Source organism: Miscanthus floridulus, chromosome 13, assembly GCF_019320115.1.
Source record: "Miscanthus floridulus cultivar M001 chromosome 13, ASM1932011v1, whole genome shotgun sequence".
NCBI classification, from domain to species: Eukaryota; Viridiplantae; Streptophyta; class Magnoliopsida; order Poales; family Poaceae; genus Miscanthus; species Miscanthus floridulus.
In genome coordinates, this window is record NC_089592.1 from 29,332,066 (window position 1) to 29,354,550 (window position 22,485).

The 22,485-nt window shown below is 41.7% G+C and overlaps 1 protein-coding gene across 1 annotated transcript; it reads left to right on the top strand.

The window, feature by feature from the left end:
* Positions 1–1,311: 1,311 nt before the first annotated feature.
* LOC136501710 (26S proteasome non-ATPase regulatory subunit 8 homolog A-like) lies at positions 1,312–5,998 on the top strand. The gene is made up of 6 exons (XM_066497236.1): positions 1,312–1,527; positions 2,106–2,184; positions 2,501–2,603; positions 4,996–5,259; positions 5,345–5,456; positions 5,559–5,998. Exons 1-6 carry the CDS (start codon positions 1,423–1,425, stop codon positions 5,697–5,699), a joined length of 804 nt encoding a protein of 267 aa, XP_066353333.1. The 5' UTR covers positions 1,312–1,422; the 3' UTR covers positions 5,700–5,998.
* Positions 5,999–22,485: the final 16,487 nt, after the last annotated feature.

Consider the following 22,485-nt stretch of genomic DNA (forward strand, 5'->3'; position numbering starts at 1 on the left):
ACAGGGCATGGCGGTGCCCCCCGTGGCAGCACCCCGAGCCCGGCAACGTCTCCTTTTCTTCACCTTTTTCACCACCTTTGCAAATGTGCTAACACTCCAAGTGTTTCGCCATCACGTGCAGTGTGTTAGCATTTTTACAATCATTTTTCAAAGGTTAATCACTTTCTCACCGAATGTGCACTAGGCCAAAAATGCATATGCAAGTTTTTCAACACCTAGTGGCACTAGATGATTGAGTTATCCGATAAGAGCTTCCCTCTTAATAGTACGACCATCTATCCTAAATGTGATTGCACTCGCTAAGTGTCTCGATCACCAAACCAAAAAGCTCATATTAAGTTTCACCTTTGCCTTGAGCTTTTTGTTTTTCTCTTATTTTCTAAGTCCAAACACTTGATCATCATGGTCACCACACCATCATCATGATCTTCACCATTGCTCCATCACTTGGAATAGTGCTATCTATCTCATGATCACTTTGATAAACTAGGTTAGCACTCAGGGTTTCATCAATTCACCAAAACCAAACTAGAGCTTTCAGCCATGGCAGGAGGGGAGCCACCGTCGCCGCCACGCTCTGCTCCCATGCCGTCGGATCTGGTGGAGACGAAGGCGCGCCCACCAGCCGACGTCGAGTCTGGTGGAGTCGAGAACTCGGGATCGAGGAAGGAGGAGAAGGCGCGGCGCTTGCCCGAGCTCGGAGAGGGGAGCGGGTAGGGGGCTACGGTCCCTTGAAGCCGGTGTGCTGACGCGTGGGTGGCTACATAAGGGAGGACGTGGAGGAGGAGGCCGATGGTGTGCGGCCACAAGCGGGAAGCGAGACTGCGAGAGCGAGCAACTCGGGCGTGAGTCGTGGTCACGAGCGCGGATCTGAGAGCGAGAGGGAGTGCAGCGGGGGGTGGGAGGGGGAAATGAGTAGGACTTCGGGTTAGGGATAGAGTGGGCTCTTAGCAGGCCGTGGGGAACTAGAGATCACCCCGCCGTCACCGGGCCTATCTTTAAATGTTGTGCCGTGCCGTGCCGTGCCGTGCCGTTCGGTGTGCTTGAGTGGCAGCCCAGGCATGGCCCTATACACCGGACCGTGCCAGCAGGCCCACAGGGCACCGTGCCGTGTCGTGCTTGGGCCGGGCCAAAAATCGTGCTTCGGGCCAGGCCACCGGGCTGCAGGCTACGTGGAAAAAAAAAAGTCCGTAGCGGGCAGGTCGCAAAAAAAAAAAGTCCGTAGCAGGGAGGTCCAATCTGAGCCCGACTCCGAGTCCAAACCCGGCCCAACCAAATAAAGGCCAAGGAGAAGCATGGAATTCCAAGAAGCATCAACCCAACGCCCAAGCAAAGTTTTTCGTCCCTCCCCACCGCCGCGACCGAGAGCTCCAGCCTCCAGAGGACGCCGCCGCTACAGGCTACAGCCTGCCTCCTCCGCCCATGGATCCGAAGATGACAGAGGTGACCCAGATGTTCGCCCGCTTCAAGGCGGCCTACGCCCGCCACGACCTCGACGCCTGCGTCACATTCCTCTCGCAGCTCAAGGTGCGGTAGCCGGCCTCGCTGGATCTGTCTCGCCCGCCGTTCACTTCCCGATGTTTCAGTTTCTCCGGGGGATTTCGCGGCTATTGTTTATGGGGTTTGGGGGTGGGGTTTCAGGCTGACGGCATGACAGATGCAATTTTTACCTGTGGCTAGATGGTTACGAGGGATACCTCTTATTTTTGAAAAACAATTGCGGCTTAGCCTGATCCGGAGACGCCGGCGCGGTAGGTTTCGCCGTGTTTGGGCCGCTTTTGATTTAGTTTCTAGGGTTTGTTTCATGGATGTTATCCGTGCCGTAGTAGTTTGCACCCCGAAGCGGTTTTACAGGGAGAAAGGACAGAGTTTAGCAGGTTTTCGTAAAATTGTCCTGCCCCCTGGTGCCTCCTTTAATTAGATCCTAGTGTGTACAGATCTGCCCTGTAGCAACTTCAGGTTTAGTTATATTTGTAGCAGAAAACTCGATTTTTGCTGGTCAATTGAGTTGCCAATTTGGTTTTTGTGGGAGAAACTTGCGAGAATTCAATGAATTACATTTGGGTTTTCCTGTTATTTACATGTGAAACACCTTATTTTTGCAGGTCCATCTCACCAAATTCCCCAGCCTTCCGCCCTCGTTTCAGCAGACACCGAACGCTGTGGAGGAGCTCAAACTTGCAAGTAAGATGGCCTTGGGACTCATGTTTTTGTATTAGGCGATGCCATAACGATCCCCTAAGTGCTCTAGTATATGCAAGATTGCATTCTTGATTATTTACATTGCTAATTCATGGATAGTGTTGAGCACCATAATGGATATCACATTTGTTGCATAAGTTTTGATGCATATGTGTGCATGCTATGTTTTCTTCCTTTTTACTAATAAGCTATTTAGTAATTTAGTAGTAGAAAAGATCCAGAGGCCCATAAACTGTTATGCAGTTTTTCTAGTTATCCTTCAACAGAGCAAGTTTTAAACTAACACAAAATATTTCAGGGGACATTTATGAGCATGCTGTGGTTTTGAGTGTGAAACTTGAGGACCAAGATGCATTTGAACGCGATTTCTGCCAGCTCAAGCCTTATTACATGGATACATGGTTAGTTTCTTGTCACCCAATTTGTCGATTTTATTTGCCTTTATTTCCTTGGTTTCTAATTTCTTTAGACTGAATTCATGTGATGCTTTGAGTAATAAAAGTTTAAAGCTCGTTGTGAAAGGCATATTTTTCTTATACACAAGCAATATTAAAATTTGATGTGCCTGCGTTTGTAAATTGAGATACGAAACTAGTGGAACCAAAGGACTTATTTGAGTTGTTTAACTAGTCTAAGTCTAAGTGACAAGTAAACCTGACACTATCGGTTGAATCCATCAGATTATCAAGTAGTTTTAACAAGTATTAACTAGAAAACAAAGCGCGGCTTTGCCGCGCCTCTGTAGAATGCCGGCTATTGTGAAGCTGCATTTTTTGTGAGGTTCAAAAAGGAACTAAATGTTAGTAAAGACTAAAATATTTAAGGAGGATATTCTGAGCAAGGAAATGTAAAAAATTATGAGAAATTGCATTTTGGCCTTTATTTTCTTTCATTCGAATGGATATATGTCCATCTCATGATGGCTATGTGAACATTAGTTAGTATTATTTATGTCATGATGGTTCTTGATACCAAATATAAAACTATGTTCACAGATACAACAACAACAACAACAACAACAACATAGCCTTTCAGTCCTAAGCAAGTTGGGGTAGGCTAGAGTTGAAACCCACCAAGAGCCCCAAGTCACGGTTTAGGCACTTCAATAGCTGCTTTCTTAGTACTCCTATTCAAACATAGATCTCTAGGTATATCCTAAGCTTTCAAATTTCTTTTTATTGCCTCCCCCCATGTCAATTTCGGTCTTCCTCTACCTCTCCACATATTATTAGCTTGGCTTAGGACTCCACAATGCACTGGTGCCTCTGGAGTTCTCCTTTGGACATGGCCAAACCACCTCAACCGATGTTGGATAAGCTTTTCTTCAATTGGTGCTACCTCTAGGCGATCACGTATATCATCGTTCCAAACTCGGTCCATTCTTGTGTGACCGCAAATCCATCGCAACATACGCATTTCTACAACACTCTGTTGTTGAACATGTCGAATCTTTGTAGGCCAACATTCTGCTCCATACAACATAGCTGGTCTAATCGCTGTTCTATAGAACTTATCTTTTAGCTTTTGTGGTACCCTCTTGTCACAGAGAATGCCAGAAGTTTGTTGCCACTTGATTCACCCTGCTTTGATTCTATGGCTAACGTCTGCATCAATATCTCCATCCCTCTGTAGCATCGATCCCAGATACCGAAAGATATTCTTCTTAGGCACTACTTGACCTTCCAAACTCACATCTCCCTCCTCCTGTACAACTCCGCCAAAGTCGCATCTCATGTATTCGGTTTTAGTTCTGCTCAATCTAAAACCCTTAGACTCAAGGGTCTGCCGCCATAACTCTAGTTTCCTATTTACTCCCACCTGGCTTTCGTCCACTAACACTACATCAAAATAATTGTCTCAGTCCTTGTCACAGATAGCCGTGTTAACTAATGCTTCTGGCAGCCACGCACGTCCATGTTCATTTCCCTTAGCCATAGCTCCTTCTGCCCCCTACATGCAAAGCGCAAGTATCTTTGTGATGCGCAGAATGTAATAAATACAGAAGAGGAAGAATCAAAAGAAGAGGGGGGAAAGGCGTTCCCATCTCTTAGTGGTATGATAGTAGAAGAGAATCAAGGCATCGATATCAAACAAATTATCTATTAGTTATGCCACAAACTTCGTAACTAAGTACATGGTTGTCAATACTTGAGGCCAACATTGCTGACTTAGACTCTGTCTAATATAGAAATCCTAAGATCAGAATGCAAGCCTAGTCATAGAACTTGGGACAAAGCTATAAATTATGTGTAATAAGAATTTTTTATCAATTTCAACCTGAAACGTCTGTTAAGATTGACTAAGTGGAAGTATGTTTATCAATCCATACTGTGTCAGAGTTAGTAGGTATGCAAATAAAGGCACCTAGCAATTGGTTATGACTTATGAAATGATGTCATCTTTGTCCTGTCTGGAGAGAACTTTACATTTGGGAGAAACAGAGACTAACTATTTGAATGATATTTTGACAATGTAACTAGTGGAACTGAAGGACTTAGTTGTTTAACTATAACTAGTCTAAGTGACAAGTAAACCTGACGTTTCGGTCGGATCCATCAGATTATCATGTAGTTTTAAGTATTAATTCAGTCAGCGTTTATTAGTTTTCATTGCACTGAAGTTGCTAAAATGAGTTCAAATTGGTAATTGTAGGACCCAAAATATATTCATAAGTAACTATAAATACAATCGAACATTACCTCTTGGGTATTTTTTTTTTCAAGAGCATGCCAGAATAGTATTATGCTAAACAATGTAAGTTTGATACAAAATGATATTTATTTATTTATGCAGTGGCATAATCCCCCCCTCACCAGAGGAGTACCCAATTTTGGGACTCAATCTTCTGAGGCTGTTGGTTCAGAATAGAATTGCCGAGTTCCACACTGAGCTGGAACTTCTACCTGTCAAGGCACTTGAGCATCCTTGCATCAATCATGCGGTAGAGCTTGAGCAATCTTTCATGGAGGGAGCCTACAACAGAGTGTTAAGCGCTCGGCAGGCTGTGCCACATGAGACCTACGTTTACTTCATGGACCTTCTCGCAAAAACAGTTAGGTGAGTGGGCTTCTGTTACTCCTGGTTATTTGATTGTTTGATTTTATCTTAATGGAGATCCAATTGTGTTTTTCTGCTCTCACAGAGATGAGATCGCTGGGTGCAGCGAAAAGGGGTATGATTCCCTATCTGTAAGTGATGCAAAGCAAATGCTTATGTTCACTTCTGACCAAGATCTGCACGAGTACATCACAGAGGTAGTGTTAGTCTTTAAATGTCCCCCCTCCTTTTTCTGAGTGTATTTCTTTGTGAATTCATATGATCACTGTAAAGTCTAATCTTGTGAACATCATTAACAGGAGCACCCGGAATGGGAGATTAAGAACGGTGCCGTTTTCTTCCAGAAGGCGAAGGAGTCGCAGCCCTGCAAGGAGATCCCATCCTTGCAGCTCATCAACCAGACGCTCAGCTACGCGAGGGAGCTGGAGCGTATTGTATGATTTAATTTCACAGTAATCCCTGGTGGATTTTTATTTCTGTGGTCACATGATATGGCCTGCACTGCCCTTTACGTATGTGTATGTTTGAAGTGTTTTAAATGTTTCAGAGGTCCGTTGTAAGTGTTTCATGTGGATGTTGTAAAATTAAATCGGGATGATGCATATGTTGTAATGGTTGTACACGTAGTTGCAAACGTATGTTCTAAATGTTTCATCCATTTTTTCAGACGTATGTTGCAAGTGTGTTCATCTGGATGTTGCATATATTTTACACATATGTTGCAAGTGTTTTATCTGAATGTTGTGTATGTTTTAAAATGATTTTAAGTGTTTTTATGTGTTTTTGCAAGTGTTTCGTCTGCCTTTAGACATATGTTGTAAGTGTTAATGGAAACGGGGATCCCGATCTTTCGTCGGGTAGAGGTAACTATCGTTGTGGCAGAGAATGACACACCGATTCGGCTTCAGATCGAAAGATCGAACCCTGCAATCTTAGCACCACAACTCCTCTGGTTATCAACTAAGTCACGGACCAGGTTGACCTCGCCAAGAAGGCTAATCCATGCCTGCGCAACGAAGAACACAAGTAAGAACAAGAAAGAAACAACCAAATTGCAGATGAATGATTAATCTCACAAAGTTGGAGTCTCACAAATCGATGAACGGCGAAACTGTTCTTGACAGAATAATCTAAGCAAAATCCAAACCCTAATGGAGGGGCGACGACTGTTTATGAAGACTCTAGGATCGTGCAAGACCCCTGGACGCGTCCCTAATGGGCCCAAACACGATACATGGTCCAACGGATCAAAAGACGGTGTCACAGCACTCCGGTAGATTCTGGACGCTGACTTGTGACCACGATTCCCGTTGATTCCGAACAGCTTTTGACGTGAGACCACTTGGATTGGCTTTCTTATCAAATTAGCTTTCCATCCATATGTGAATCGTCGAAAACGGAGTCCGGATGCGTCCTGGGTGACCATTTGAAGGCAGACTAATCCTAGAGACCGAGGCAGACTCGAAATCATGTTGGATCGGGCCTCCAGTTTCTGTTGAACGTCCTTGCTAGTCATCATCGCCTCCACCACGTCCTCTAAGTCCCTCATGACCCTCTCCAATGTTCCTAAGCAAGATAACATCATTAGGTAGTAGTCTATTATCAAAAATATGAAAAGGATCGCTTAAAAACGAGCTCATCTCTGAATTGAGTTGTCGCATTCGAGCCTGGGTCATTGGACCTTGCAAGACGGTTGGAGGATCAGTGGGTACATTCGAAGAAGTGATGTCCTCATCATCCTCCCCCTCTTGAATCTGAGTCGTCCTCGACTTAAGCTCATCCTCTTCTCCCAAATAAGGCTTCAAATCTGTAATATTAAAGGTGGGACTAACCCCGAACTTAGGTGGCAACTCAAGTTTGTAGGCATTATCATTTATTTTCTCAATTATTTTATAAGGACTAGCTGCTCTTGGCATTAATTTAGATTTACGCAGCTCAGGAAATCTATCTTTTCTCAAATGTAACCAAACCAAATCACCCAATTCAAATTTAATCTCTTTTCTACCTTTATTACCAGCAATTCTATACTTTTCATTCATTCTTTCAATATTTGCTTTAGTTGTTTCGTGCAACTTACGAATAAAATTAGCACACTCTCTAGCATCACTATATATTCTCTTAGTGGTAGGTAAAGGCAAAAGATCAATAGAAGCACGGGGATTAAAATCATACACTACCTGAAAAGGACTTACCTTGGTGATGGAATGTTCCGCCCTGTTATATGCAAACTTCACATGTGGCAAACACTCTTCCCACATCTTCAAATTACGCTTCAAAATTGCTCTCAACATGGTGGACAATATTCGATTCACAACCTCAGTTTGCCCATCAGTTTGGGGATGACATGTTGCAGAAAACAACAGCTTGGTCTCCAATTTATTCCACAACGTGCGCAAAAAATGACTCAAAAATTTTGCATCGCGATCTAAAACAATAGTAGAAGGAATACCATGCAAGCGAACGATTTCTTGAAAGAAAAGGTCAGCAATATGAACATCATCGTCGCTCTTATGACAAGAAATAAAATGTGCCATCTTAGAAAAATGATCAACCACCACAAAATGCTATCCCTCCCCCTCTTAGTCCTTGGTAAACCCAACACAAAATCCATAAATATATCAGCCCAAGGAGTAGAAGGAACAGAAAGAGTGAAAGGTTCTAATATGGCTAGAGGGGGGGTGAATAGCCTATTTAAAAATCTACAAATCAACTAGAGCAATTTGATTAGTATGACAAATAGCGTAATGCAAACTTGCTCTAGCTCTACAAGGGTTGCAAGCCACCTATCCAATAATTCTAGTTGCAATGAATACTTAGGCACACAAACTTGCTATGTAATTACTCACTAAGAGCTCTCAACCTTGCTACTCTAAAGAGCTCAACTAGATGAATGTAAATAATAAAGCAAGCTCTCAATTCTAATTACACTAAAGAGCTTGTATCAACTAGTTTGCAAGAATGTAAATGAGTGAGTAGAGTGATTATACCGACGTGTAGGGGATGAACCAATCACAAGATGAATATATAGCCAATCACCAGGAGAATGCCAAAGAAGAGAGACAATCGATTTTCTCCCGAGGTTCACGTGCTTGCCAACACGCTATGTCCCCGTTGTGTCGACCAACACTTGATGGTTCGGCGGCTAAGAGGTGTTTCACAAACCTCGTCCACACGATTGGACACCGCAAAAACCGAGGCACAAGTGAGGTAACTCAATGACACGAGCAATTTACTAGAGTTACCTTTCGGCACTCCGCCGGGGAAGGTACAACTCCCCTTACAATCACCGGAGACGGCCACGAACAATCACCAACTCGTGCCGATCCTCCACCGCTGCTCCAACCGTCTAGGTGGTGGCAACCACCAAGAGAAACAAGCGAAATCCATAGCGCAACACGAATACCAAGTGCCTCTAGATGCAATCACTCAAGCAATGCACTTGGATTCTCTTCCAATCTCACAATGATGATGGATCAATGATGGAGATGAGTGGGAGGGCTTTGGCTAAGCTCACAAGGTTGTTATGTCAATGAAAATGTGAAAGAGTTATCCTTTGAGCCAGCCATGGGGCTATAAATAGAGCCCCCATCAAATAGAGCCGTTATACCCCTTCACTGGGCAAAACACGCTCTGACCGGACGCTCCGGTCATACTGACCGGACGCTGGCCCTCAGCGTCCGGTCGCCCGATGGACGCCACGCGTCACCAGCTTCAAACGTTGTTCGTCAGATTTCAATGGCTACGAAGTTGACCGGACGCTCCGGTCAAAACTGACCGGACGCTGAAGCCCCAGCGTCCAGTCGTTTCCAGTAAGCTCCCCGAGGCATGTTTTTTCGACCGGACGCGTCCGGTCCATCTTGACCGGACGCAGACCAGCGTCCGGTGCTCAACCCCAACGACTGTGCAGACCCGTCAGTTTGACCGGACGCAGAAACCAGCGTCCAGTGCATCTCAGGTCCAGCGTCCGGTGTAACACCGAAACTGGCGACCTCTCTGCCAGCACGACCGGACGTAGCCTTTCAGCGTCCGGTCGCTGAGTGACCCAGCGTCCGGTCAGTAGACCGACGCCAGCATCATTTCGACCAACTCCATTTCAACTCTAACTTCTTCACTCTTTCTCAAGTGTGCCAATCACCAAGAATTTTGCATCCGGCGCAATAGAAAATAGACATTTCATTTTCGTGAAGCAAGGGAGAGAGGGACCCAAACCCATCTCAACCCTACAAACACCTTGCGCACATGTGTTAGCCTTTTTTCACAAATATTTTCAAGGGTGTTAGCACTCCACTAGATCCTAAATGCATATGCAATGAGTTAGAGCATCTAGTGGCACTTTGATAACCGCATTCCGATACGATTTTCACTCCTCTTAATAGTACGGCTATCTATCCTAAAAGTGATCACACTCACTAAGTGTCTTGATCACTAAAACAAAATGGCTCCTACATTTTATACCTTTGCCTTGAGCCTTTTGTTTTTCTCTTTCTTCTTTTCCAAGTTTAAGCATTTGACCATCACCATGCCATCACTATTGTTATGATCTTCACCATTGCTTCATCACTTGGAGTAGTGCTACCTATCTCATAATCATCTTGATAAACTAGGTTAGCACTTAGGGTTTCATCAATTAACCAAAACCAAACTAGAGCTTTCAAAGAGGCATATACAAACCATGTGGGTTCAACCGTGACTTAGCTTTTTGACATGTGGTGCACCGAGCCATATACCGCTCCACATCTCGCCTCATCCTAGGCCAAAAGAAGTGTGTGGACAGCACCTCCTTCGTCTTCTTGGCACCAAAATGTCCCATTAATCTGCCTCCATGTGCCTCCTGCAACAACAAAAGACGAACGAAACCAACTGAAATACATAGACGATTAGCTCTAAACAAAAACCCATCATTGATCATAAACTTATTACATGTACGTCCCTCTCTACAATTAAGCAACACGTCTTTAAAATCAGGATCAAGGGCATATTGTTCTTTTATTGATTGAAGATCAAAAATCCGACAATTAAGTTAGGACATCAATGTATATCTTCTAGACAAAGCATCAACAATCACATTATCCTTCCCTTTCTTATGTTTGATAATATAAGGAAAAGATTCAATAAATTCAACTCATTTAGCATGCCTACGATTCAGATTATTTTGAGAGCAAGGATACTTAAGCGATTCATGATCAGAATGAATAACAAATTCTTTAAGCCACAAATAATGACGCCACGTCTCTAAAGAACGAACAAATGCATACAATTCTTTATCATATGTGGAATAATTAAGAATATGACCATGCAATTTTTCACTAAAGTAAGCAATAGGTTTACCATCTTGCATCAAAACACCACCAATGTCAACTCCACTAGCATCACATTCTAGCTCAAAAGTCTTACTAAAATTTGGAAGTTACAGCAATGGTGCGTGTGTGAGCTTGTCCTTCAAAGTGTCAAAGGACTCCTCTTGTGCCTCTCCACAATGAAATACCACCCCTTTCTTCGTTAACTCATGCAATGGGGCAGCAATGGTGCTGAAATCTTTGACGAAGCGGCGGTAGAATCCTGCAAGACCAAGAAAACTCCTCACCTGTGTAACGGTTTGGGGAACCGGCCAGCTCTTTATGGCTTCAATTTTCATCTCATCCACCTCAATTTCCTGTAGAGTTACAACATAGCTAAGAAAAGAAACTCGATCCGTGCAAAAGGTGCACTTCTCAAGGTTACCAAATAAACGTGCATCACGTAAAGCATTAAAAACAGCACGTAAGTGATCTATATGTTCATCAAAAGACTTGCTGTAAATTAATATATCATCAAAGTAAACTACCACAAAATGACCAATAAAAGCTCTTAAAACCTTATTCATTAAGCGCATGAAAGTGCTATGTGCATTAGTCAAACCAAAAGGCATTACTAACCACTCATACAACCCAAATTTGGTTTTAAACGTGGTTTTCCATTCATCTCCAAGTTTTATTCTTATTTGATGGTAGCCACTACGCAAGTCAATCTTGGTGAAAATTATAGAATCACACAACTCATCAAGCATGTTGCCTAGCCTAGGAATAGGATGACGATATCAAATAGTAATATTATTGATGGCTTTCCAATCAACACACATACGCCAAATTCCATCTTTCTTAGGAACCAAAAGTACAGGAATGGCACAAGGACTAAGGCTTTCACGTACATACCCGTGGTCCAAAAGATCTTGGACTTGCCGCTGAATTTCCTTAGTCTCCTCGGGATTAGTTCGATAGGCAGCACGGTTGGGCAAGGTTGCTCCCGGAATCAAATCGATTTGATGCTCTATCCCTCTCATAGGTGGTAGCCCCGGAGGTATCTCAACTAGAAAAATGTCCTCATACTCCTGCAAAAGGTTAGTGACAGCAGGAGGCACTGAGCTAATAATATCATCAAGCGAAAACATAGCTCGTTTACATACCAAAGCATAGCAAATATCATTATCAGAAATTTCAGCAAAGTCATATTTTGTTGCAAGCATAACACCACCCTTCAATTTAATCCCCTCGTCCTTAGAATTAGGTGTAGACTTATCCTTTTTAGATGGGAGAATGGAATTAACAACTTGCTGATTTTTAGATTGAACATCTTTCAAACTAGCAGCTCTTTCTCTATCAGCTTGTACAATTTGAGCAAGGGTCAAAGGTACCAAAGTAATTTTCTTTCCTTTATGCACAAAAGTGTATTTATTACTTCTACCATGGTGTGTAGCATCATTATCATATTCCTAAGGATGACCCAATAAGAGTGAACAAGCTTGCATATGTACCACATCACAATCAACAGAATCAGCATAAGAACCAATAGAAAATGATACTCTGCAAGTTTGTGTTACCTTTGCTTTACCTAAATCATTTAGCCACTGAATATGGTATGGACATGGGTGTGGACGTGTGGTCAAGCCAAGCTTCTTGACCAAATCAGAACTCACCAAATTATTGCAGCTACCTCCATCAATAATGACACGTGCTTGACGGTTGTTGATGACGAAGAAAATCTAGAACAAATTATGACATTGTAGCTTCTCAGGTTGCTGTACTTGTGAGCTGAGCACCCGCTGTACAATGATGCTCCTATAGGACTCCATGGCCTCGTCACCAAGGACTTCGCCATCCTCCTCATCTGTATCTTGGTCTTCTCCATCCTCAATGTCAGAGGTGCTAATGTAACCATCTTCTGTAGCAATGTATGCCCGCTGACTTAGGCAGTCCTTCTACACATGGCCAATGCCATGGCAGCAGTGGCACTGAATGCCCGAGGTGCGTCCCGTCGATGCAACGGATGAGAAACTCTTGGTAGGCACCTGCAAAGAATTTTTACCTAAATCTGAAGGTCGTGCAGAAGGTGCCTTAGGTGTAGCAGAAACTCCAGAGGCTGCTGGTCGCTTGCTCGCTGGTGGAGGCACCCGAAAAGAGGTTGGCTTGGTCAGCCCCAAAGATGGTGCCGAGCGTGGCGTGTATGTGGTGCTGACCTTGCTCTTGCCCTGATGTTCACGCCCCTGTAATTCCTTTTATGTAAGCATAGCAAACTGAAACAACTGGTTGATAGTGTTAAATTCTTTATAATCAATAATGTCCTGAATCTCACACCTCAAACCTGAATAAAAACAACAAATGGCATCTTCATTGTCCTCCACAACACTATAGTGCATCAATCCCTTTTGGAGCTCACCATAGTAATCCTGTACAGATTTATCTCCTTGTTCTAAACGCATCAATTTCTTACGCAAGTCTCTATGATAAGAAGGAGGAACAAAATGATCACGCATAGCTACCTTAAGTTCTTCCCATGTACCAGGTAAAGCATCCTATGCAGCTAGCCCATTCCACCAAATAATGGTAAAATCCTTAAACACACTAGTAGCTTGTCGAACTCTATGATGCTCAGGCACAAGGTGGGCGCTAAACTTTTGTTCTACTTTCATCTCCCAATCAAGATATCCCTCAGCATCATAATGACCCGAAAAAGATGGTATTGTGAACTTAATCTTAGCATAAGGATCATCGGGCACACGGTGATTATTACCTTGATGGTGGTGGACACCACCCATACCTGTCGTGTTGTGACGAAGACGTCGTCGTAATCTTGCTTGTCGGAAGGCTGCTCGATCTATGTTCCCAGCGGCATCATGCACCGTGTCTTCTGGCAAGAGACCATCGGTGTCGCTGCCGGAGACATCATTGTTGTTGACCGCCACTAAGGTTTCCAACTCAGTAACCTTGTCGGTTAGCATAGAAATTCATTTGTCCAATCTCTCCATGCTATTGCCAATGTTGAGTTCAATGAGTGCGTCAGTGATGGCCTTTCTAATGGCCTCATTCATCCTTTTTTGGGCATCCTCTACAACAGCTTGTAGTTGCTCTTGGCTGACACACTCACTAAAACCCTTAGGATTGTTATCTCCAGTCTGATCACCTCCAGCCATTGTAAACATAAAAAATAGGAACAAACGGTGAAAGTTATCCCTAACAAATGACTATGTGGTTGCAGTAGTGTCACTTTTCACAGCAAGTGGAAGCGTCTTACCAAGCTCTTACAAAGTTTTTACCAACACAAGCAGTGGGCGGTACAGCCGGCGGCTGGTTTGTAATACCTGTGAGGCAGTGGTACTGAGATTGCAAGGCCCTTTTTCTGTACTGATCTGAAGAGTTTATGGAGCTTGAAAGGCACACAAAGAGTAATATGTATATTTGGCACACAAGTCAGTAACAGAAAGTAATGCTGAATTATAGTCCAAAGTACTTGTTCTCGTTGCTGGTCTAAAATGTTCTAAGTATCAGGTGTGTGACAAAAGTATGGTGGATAGCAAGGCGATAGGTATGTGAAAAATAAGTATGGTGGATGAAAACAGCAACACAAACAAGGAATCAGACAGCACACGCTAACACAGTTCACTTTGGTCTTCTCTATGTGCTCCTCTAGATATTGTTCCTCTTTTGCCCCTCTCTTTTTTTTTCTATTTTTTAGGCTATCGTTGTTTTTTTTGGAAAATTTTGACTTTTTATTTTATTTTATGATATTTTTTCTTTACTTAGGAGCACAAAAGAAGTAACCACAAAAAATATGAGCTTAAACAAGTGAAAGACGTGGCCTGTGAAAAATTCAAAAACTTGCTCAAAATCGGCACAAACCTTGTGATAACGAAAAGAGGATCTTGTGACCACTTTTTTGACCAATTTAAAAATTTCTGATCCCAGTAAAATCTGAAATTTTTTTCTGATTAATTTTGATATATGGAATGTCGAAATCAGAGTTCGTATACGAAAACTAGACCAGTTTTAAGAATTGGCTCCGAATTAGAGGACAAAACGGGAACAATGTGCACAAAACTGGTCACAATAGCAAAGATTTGATGAAAACGATGGGGGAAAACACACGAACTGGACTCTAACACGACCTAACCAGCAACAAGACCTCGACCCGGACACAAACTCAATACGACAGACTCTGAAACCGAAATATGCAAAGGCTATGGCGTGGAAGGTTCTAGGACAGAGAAAAAAACTATGGCACTGGACTATGGGACGAAAGCGAAACACTTAAAACTAAGGGATAAATGTGAACCTGACGGTATACCTTAGCTCTGATTACCACTTAATGGGAACGGGGATCCCGATCTTTCGTCAGGTAGAGGTAACTATCGTTGTGGTGGAGAATGACACACTGATCCGACTTCAGATCGAAAGATCGAACCCTGCAATCTTAGCACCATAGCTCCTCTGGTTCTCAACCAAGTCACGGACCAGGTTGACCTCGCCAAGAAGGCTAATCCCTGTCTGCGCAACGAAGAACACAAGCAAGAACAAGAAAGAACACAACCAAATTACAGATGAATGATTAATCTCACGAAGTTGGGGTCTTACAAACCGATGAACGACGAAACTGTTCTTGACAGAATAATCTAAGCAAAACCCAAACCCTAATGGAGGGGCGGCGGCTGTTTATGAAGACTCTAGGGTCGTGCAAGACCCCTGGACGCGCCCCTAATGGGCCCAAACACAATACATGGTCCACCGGACTAAAAGACGGTGTCACAACAACCTGGTATATTCTGGATGCTAACTTGTGACCACAATTCCCATTGATTCCGAATAGCTTTTGACTTGAGACCACTTGGATTGGCTTCCTTATCAAATTAGCTTTCCATCCATATGTGGATCGTCAAAAACGGAGTCCGGATGCGTCCTGGGTGACCAGTTTAAGGCAGACTGGTCCTGGAGGCCAAGGCAAACTCGAAATCATGTTGGATCGGGCCTTCGATTTCTGTTGAACGTCCTTGCTGGTCATCATTGCCTCCACCACGTCCTCTAAGTCCCTCATGACCATCTTCAATGTTCCTAAGCAAGATAACATCATTAGGTAGTAGTCTATTCTCAAAAGTATGAAAAGGATCGCTTAAAAACGAGCTCACCTCTAAATTGAGTTGACGCATTCGAGCCCGGGTCATTGGACCTTGCATGACGGTTGGAGGATCAGCGAGTACATCCGAAGGAGTGATGTCCTCATCAAGTGTTGCATCTAGATGTTCAAAAGTTGATCGGGTGTTGCATCTCCCTCCTCGTTTTCTGCTGCTTCGGTATCTCCTCCTTCGGGCATTGACTAGGCATCCTTTGCACCCATCCCCTTTTCGATGTTGGTGACGTTCGGGGCGATGCAGGCCCCGCGTGGGCGCAAACGGCGTGGGAAACGACGACACGACGTGAGGGAACGGCCATGGGCCTACGAGGCTGATGCAAGTGGATGACGTAACTAGTCTATAATAATAATTTATCGGGGCGGTCGGACGGACCATGCGCGCTGTCACTTGAAGGAGTCGTCCAATATTTAAAGCAACGTCCGGACGTCCGGGCACTAGTAATTCCCTATTGAATGGGATTAAAGTCATGCAGACCTTTTTCATGTGTCACTGACAATAAATTGGAATAGGCTCTTGTCTGAAAAATATCCTTTTGAGTTATTGGGAGCGGTTGATTTTCGCTCACTGTTTTCTTCGAAAATGCTTGGTGTTCCTTGCAACCGCAGACATAAATAAGATGGTAAATCATATGCATACTTGGAAGGTTCAGCAAGGTCGATTGATAATGTTATTCCCTAATAAATTCTAAAATCTAGTGCCTTTCTCTTTTCGGTCCATGGCAAAGGTATTTTTTTTGCGTCATGGCACAGCTCCCGCATCCTGGAGCTTTAGACGAGCTACTCTATCAATCACAAATAAGTGACAATTTAAGGTTTTATGAAGTCAGTCATCTATTTAATAGTTTAATATTACTTTTATTATAATTATACTATAAAATATGAAAATATAAATAAATTTTAATAAAAATATTTCTCAAACAAATATACTTGTATCACTTCCAAATATGTGACGAAGTATACGTAGTTAGAGTCACAATGGTGGACTTTAGACAACTCCACTTATTTGTAACTATTGGGAGTAATAGTTATAGGTAAAAGTTTGAGTAAAGAGTATTGACGGTCCCGAACTCGTTCGACTGTGTCATTTCGATCCCTAAACTCGTAAATCAACCGTTCAAGTCCTCAAACTTGTTCATCTGTGTCATCCCATTTCCTAAACTCAAATCGCTCGTTTAGGTCCTCAAACTTGTTCGGCTATAGCATCTAGGTCCCTAAACTTGCAAATCACTCATTTAGGTCCTCAAACTTATTCAGTTGTGTCGTCCAGGTCCCTAAATACTGTAAACTTGTAAATTCAGTATATATTTATAGAACTGTCCAAAAATTACAAATCTAATTTTGTTAGACCGCTGGTAACATGTACTTCAAATTAGAATAAAAGAAGTCACCATGTATTTTACTATTTTTAACTCTATGGTTCAATAACTAAATAGGCGCATACATTTTTATGATTTATAAAAATATACATGACTATTTATTCATTTAATTATATAGTTAAAAATAGAAAGTACATGGTGATTTCTTTTATTCTAATTTAAAGTACAAGTTATCAGGAGTCTAACAAAATTAGATATAAAACTTTTGGACCAGGATGACATAACTAAACAAGTTTGAGAACCTAAACATGTGATTTACATGTTTAGGGACCTAGAGCTTTAGACGAGCTCCTCTATCAATCACAAATAAGTGACAATTTAAGGTTTTATGAAGCCAGCCATCTATTTAATAGTTTAATATTACTTTTATTATAATTATACTATAAAATATGAATATATATATTTTAATAAACATATTTCTCAAACAAATATACTTGTATCACTTCCAAATATGTGACGAAGTATTTGTAGTTAGTCACAATGGTGGACTTTAGACAACTCCACTTATTTATAACTTTAGGGAGTAATAGTTATAGGTAAAAGTTTGATGCCCCTGTTTTCAGGGTTTCACTAGTATTGGGGTAGTGGTAGTGAAGTAAATGGAGGATGCACATTTCACTACAATTGGTCTAATTTTGTTACTGTCGGCATGTCTTCACCAACTCAACTTGGAGGACATTGATTCCTTGCTCGTATACATGAGGAAGATCAAATCATATAAATATCAGTGTTATCTAAAACGCTAAACGTAAATAGTCGGTCACCTACCGTTTAACCAATTATTCCGGCAAAATGGGTGTTTAAGCGGGGAAAACGACTGTTTAAATGGTCAAAATAACCGATTAAACAGAAACAGTGTACCACAGTGTAGTGTTTAAACGGTGTGTAAACGGACTAAACGGCTGTTTAGGCAAGCAATGATAAATATGCAGCTTCATAATTTGAATTATTTAAAAAAATTTGACATTAAATAATATTTAATAATTATTTAATTTGCTTTTTATTGAAAAAATCAAGTTGGACCATAATTAAAAGAGTTTGACCTCTATATGTCCATCATCACCTGCGATATATGTTATCTTTAGTTAGAATAATCTTAAGCATACTTCTGCCCAGGTGATCTAGGTATGTGACCTAGATTTGGAAACATCAACTTCTTTTCCCTATTTCCTCTTTTTGTTTTTTCTTCTCTCTTTTCTCTTTTTTTTCTTTTCTATCAGGCCCGATTCATGCCCTTTGCCTTATTATTTTGCATGTCATTTTTGTTTTCTCGATTCTCTCATGATTTTTCGTATAAACATAAAAATAAATAATAAACACAATATTGATGTAATTTGATTAAGAATAAAAATCATTCTTTTTATAACCTAGATCAGCTAATGGTCTAATTAATTAAATCATGAACAGAAAATGTTGGGCAGTTTATTGTCTAATCTAACCGGGAAGCAACAACGGTGTTGCGCCGCCAGCAGATGTGGCGCCGCGGGAGGCGGTGGCGGCCGGGCAGCGAGACGGCCATGATGACCTGTTGGGGGTGGGGAGGCGAGCGGAGAAGGAGAAGGGGGTGGGGAGGAGGTGGCAGACGCCGGCGAGGTTGCTGCCGCCACCGGCAGCGACGGCGAAGCGAATGTAGCCGCTAGGGCTCTGCCCTAGTGAGCGAGACGGGCTGCCTGCAAGGATTCCTATTTTCCGCTCTTTCATAGATAATTAAATATGTTTATATATTTGATTAAAAACAATATATGTTTATATATTTCTACTTATTTTGCCCGATATAAGGAATTTGCTAATTTGGCTAGCATTATTCCAAATTGCACTTTTATAGATGGTTAATGTTCTAATGTAATTATTGCTTCATTGCCAATGGATTAAATGCAAAATATACATATCTTTTGTAACTAAGTAGAGATATAAGTTTTGATTTTCTCCCGTTGCAACACACGGGCATGTTTGCTAGTACACTACTTAATAGAGATTACTTATGGCTTGTTTGTGGAAACAACATATAGGAGTTGCAAACATCACAATTAGGAACAGTAGGTTTAAAGCTTCATTTAAGTGTGACCACAACTCCATGTCTGTGAACTTACAATACTTGTTTGGTTTCCAAAGTCCTTGTGCCATATATATTTGGGTTTGTCATATGATTACTTGGTTCAAGAAGCCATCTTAATTCTCCTTGAGCAACCAAGTTTAGTTGAGAGCTAGGCCTTTGACATAACACCATGATTGAGCTGGTCTATGGTCTCATCAAGATCATAAGCTCTTAGTCAGATCTCTTAGTTAAGTTCACCGGGCCACATTTTGTTCTACTAAAAATTTGTTTTTGTTTCCATGTATTTGTGAGTTCTTTCCTACACTAATATTGCTATAACTCAGTATTAACTAAGTCAATGCTGCATCTTTAGTGCTAATGGCCTTACGTAACACCTGGGGTGTTACAATTTAATGCTATGTTTTGCGCTAGTGAAGCTGGTGGATGGCGACTCCAAAGACTCCTGCGGTCGGTGGGCTCAATCCGCGTTGGTCGAGAGGGCGATGACCGGCGGGTTAGGTCAACTGACCAAGGTGGAGTCTTCGCAAGCAGAAACAATATCAATTAAACAACAAATTTAATATTGTATACAAGTTCTTACAAATGCATGATATAACAAAGTACAATAAAAATATGCATAACTAGATGGTCTATGGTTAGTTAATCAGAAACTGTTGTAAAAGCTGAATATATCGAGGGTTGCATGGCGAAACAACAGTATAAATCTTTAATTTCCAAGTATTATTCTGTAAGAATACATAACCTACACGTAGAATTTAGAAGATTCAGAGGCGTATTCATAAGAAAAAAAGTTTCGTGGGCCCTTCTCCTTTCTTCCTTAATTTTTATTGATCTTTCTTGACTTTTTTGCAGCCTGTTTTCTATTGGGTCGACATGGCCCATTTTCTCCGCAGGCATGGTGTAAACGTTTCGGCCTTTTTGTTTCTCTGGACGGTTAGGCTCGCTGAGCCCAACGCGGATTAGGCGGCGTGCTGGTAGGTTTCTGAATTCCAACCTCGTTGTGGCCTCTACCAAAAAAAAAGGGAAAATAAAGATGAAAAACCCTAACCATGGCAACGTCTCCTCCAATCAGTATATCGATCTAATCTCGCTCGATCTAGCGCTCTCACCTTCCTTTGCATCTCGCCGACCTCGGCTTGATCATGCATATTCAGGTAACATGTTGCTAAAGCTTTAGCTGATAGGAAGTTCCAAGTTGCATGCATTCAGAGCAGCCAACTAAAAAGAGAAAATTAGTTCCTGGGACCTAAAGAAAGTTGTGCTTAGTTTCTTAGCCCCTTTTCAATTGAACTTGCTTATTTGGCCCTAAAACGAATTTCGTTTTGGTTCTTGGCCCTCCCGTTAGTTTGACAAGGTAATGGTGCTAAAAGCAATGCGAAATGACTCTTTTACCCATGGCGCCAAATGCAATACTACAACAACCTACAGTAGAGTCATAAAGACCTTTTATGATGCCTACTATCAATAATTTCTTGATAATAAGGAACCCGTTCGCTTGTATTGAATGGCAGCCACTGCAGCTGCGGCTGTTTCGCACCGTGAGAGATGAAACACTGTGTGCTGCGGCTAGGGGTGGATCCAACGGTGGGGCGGGGGGGGGGGGGGGGGGGGGGGGGGGGCTCAAGCCCCCCCTACCCATACCGAAACAGTGAAACCTTCTGTGGAGCCCTCATGAATTTTTAGGCAAAGTTCTATAGTGTAGGGGGGCTGAGACTTAAGATCGAGCAGCAGTGTTGTTCAACCCCCCCTCAAATATTTCCTAGATCCGCCGTTGGCTGCGGCTGCAGGAGCGCTTAAAGGGAGGCCAGCCGAACAACTTGAAGGTAAAATATTTTTTGAAGCATGAAATTATTATTTTTAAATGTTATAATTTCATGCATGAAATAGTTTTGTCAAGCATGAAATTATTTTCAAGCCTAAAAGTAATTGATAGCAGGCAGCTCAAAAAAAAAATTCATGCTTTAAAAAATAATAATTTCATTCTGGGAAAAAATATTTGACCTTATATTTTAAGAAATTATTGATAGTAGTCAATCTGAAAGGCCGACACCCCCTGTCCCTCGGTGTGAGTTGCAGCAACACTCTGGTGCCTGTATGACTCTACTGTAGTGTTGCATTCGACGCTAGGGGTAAAAGAGTCATTTTGGATTGCTTTTAACACCGTTACCTTGTCAAACTAACAGAAGGGCCAAGAATTAAAATGAAACTCATTTTAGAGCCAAATAATAATACCCAAATTCAATCGAGAAAGGGTAAAAAAAAACTAAGCACAATTTTTTTGGGGCCGAGGAACTAATTTTATCAACTAAAAACACAATGACGTTAGGAAGTTTTTTCACTAACGATCTTTTTTTACTAGTTAGCGTGCCCATGCGTTACTACGGGACAACTAAATCTTTTATACTAAAAATATATGGATCGCATGATAAGATAACAATATTGTTAAATTAAATACCGACGTTAAAGTGACATTTAATTCAAAAAGCAAAGTTCGTGAAATTAACACAGTCACAGAGAGCGTGGCGTTGCAGGCTCACAAACTCTACTGTATAGACATTTTCGTGATATGACTAAGATAATATTTTATATCGGCAGAAAGAATTCTCCGATATCCATTTCTTTCATGCGCCAATAAATCCATGAATAAGTTTCGCTGTATTTCCATATAATCCTATACACAGGTTCGAGTATATATGTAAATATTAGTGCTTGTCACATGGATAATACTGCGTGTCTTAAAAAATCTCTCATAAAATTTTAAAACAAAGTATGTTATACTCACCATATAAATATGTATGGTTTTAGAACTATTCCACATAGACATATATTATAGAATAAGGTATCCACTTGCGTGTCTGTTCCAAGATGTTGAATTAGGTGTTGTAATTCTTAATTTCGATAAATTTTTTTAGGTTAAGGCAACCAATGGTAACACTTTTCTTAGTGGTGCATAATTTTATGGTGCACCTCTTGACTATCTGAGTAAGGACAAGTTAGCACTACAAAGACTCAGAATAGCCGCTGAGAAGGCCAATGTTGAGTTTTCCTCTACTATGCATACTAAAACCTATGTCCCCATTTATCATTGCCGATTCTTTTGATGCAAAACAATTCAATATTACCATGATCATATATAAGTTTGAGTCTTTTGTGAGCAATCTCATAGAGGGACTCTCATTCTTTATGTGATCTGCCTCAAGGATATTGGTAGGACGATGGACCCATGTTGAAATGTCGCACCAAAAAGTGTCCACGTTTTGTCCACGATTTATTTCCTATGAATACATACGGGTACTATGATAACACTAACTACACCAAATGAAAGATTAGAGAGAATTTGCAATGCCTGCAGAAGGA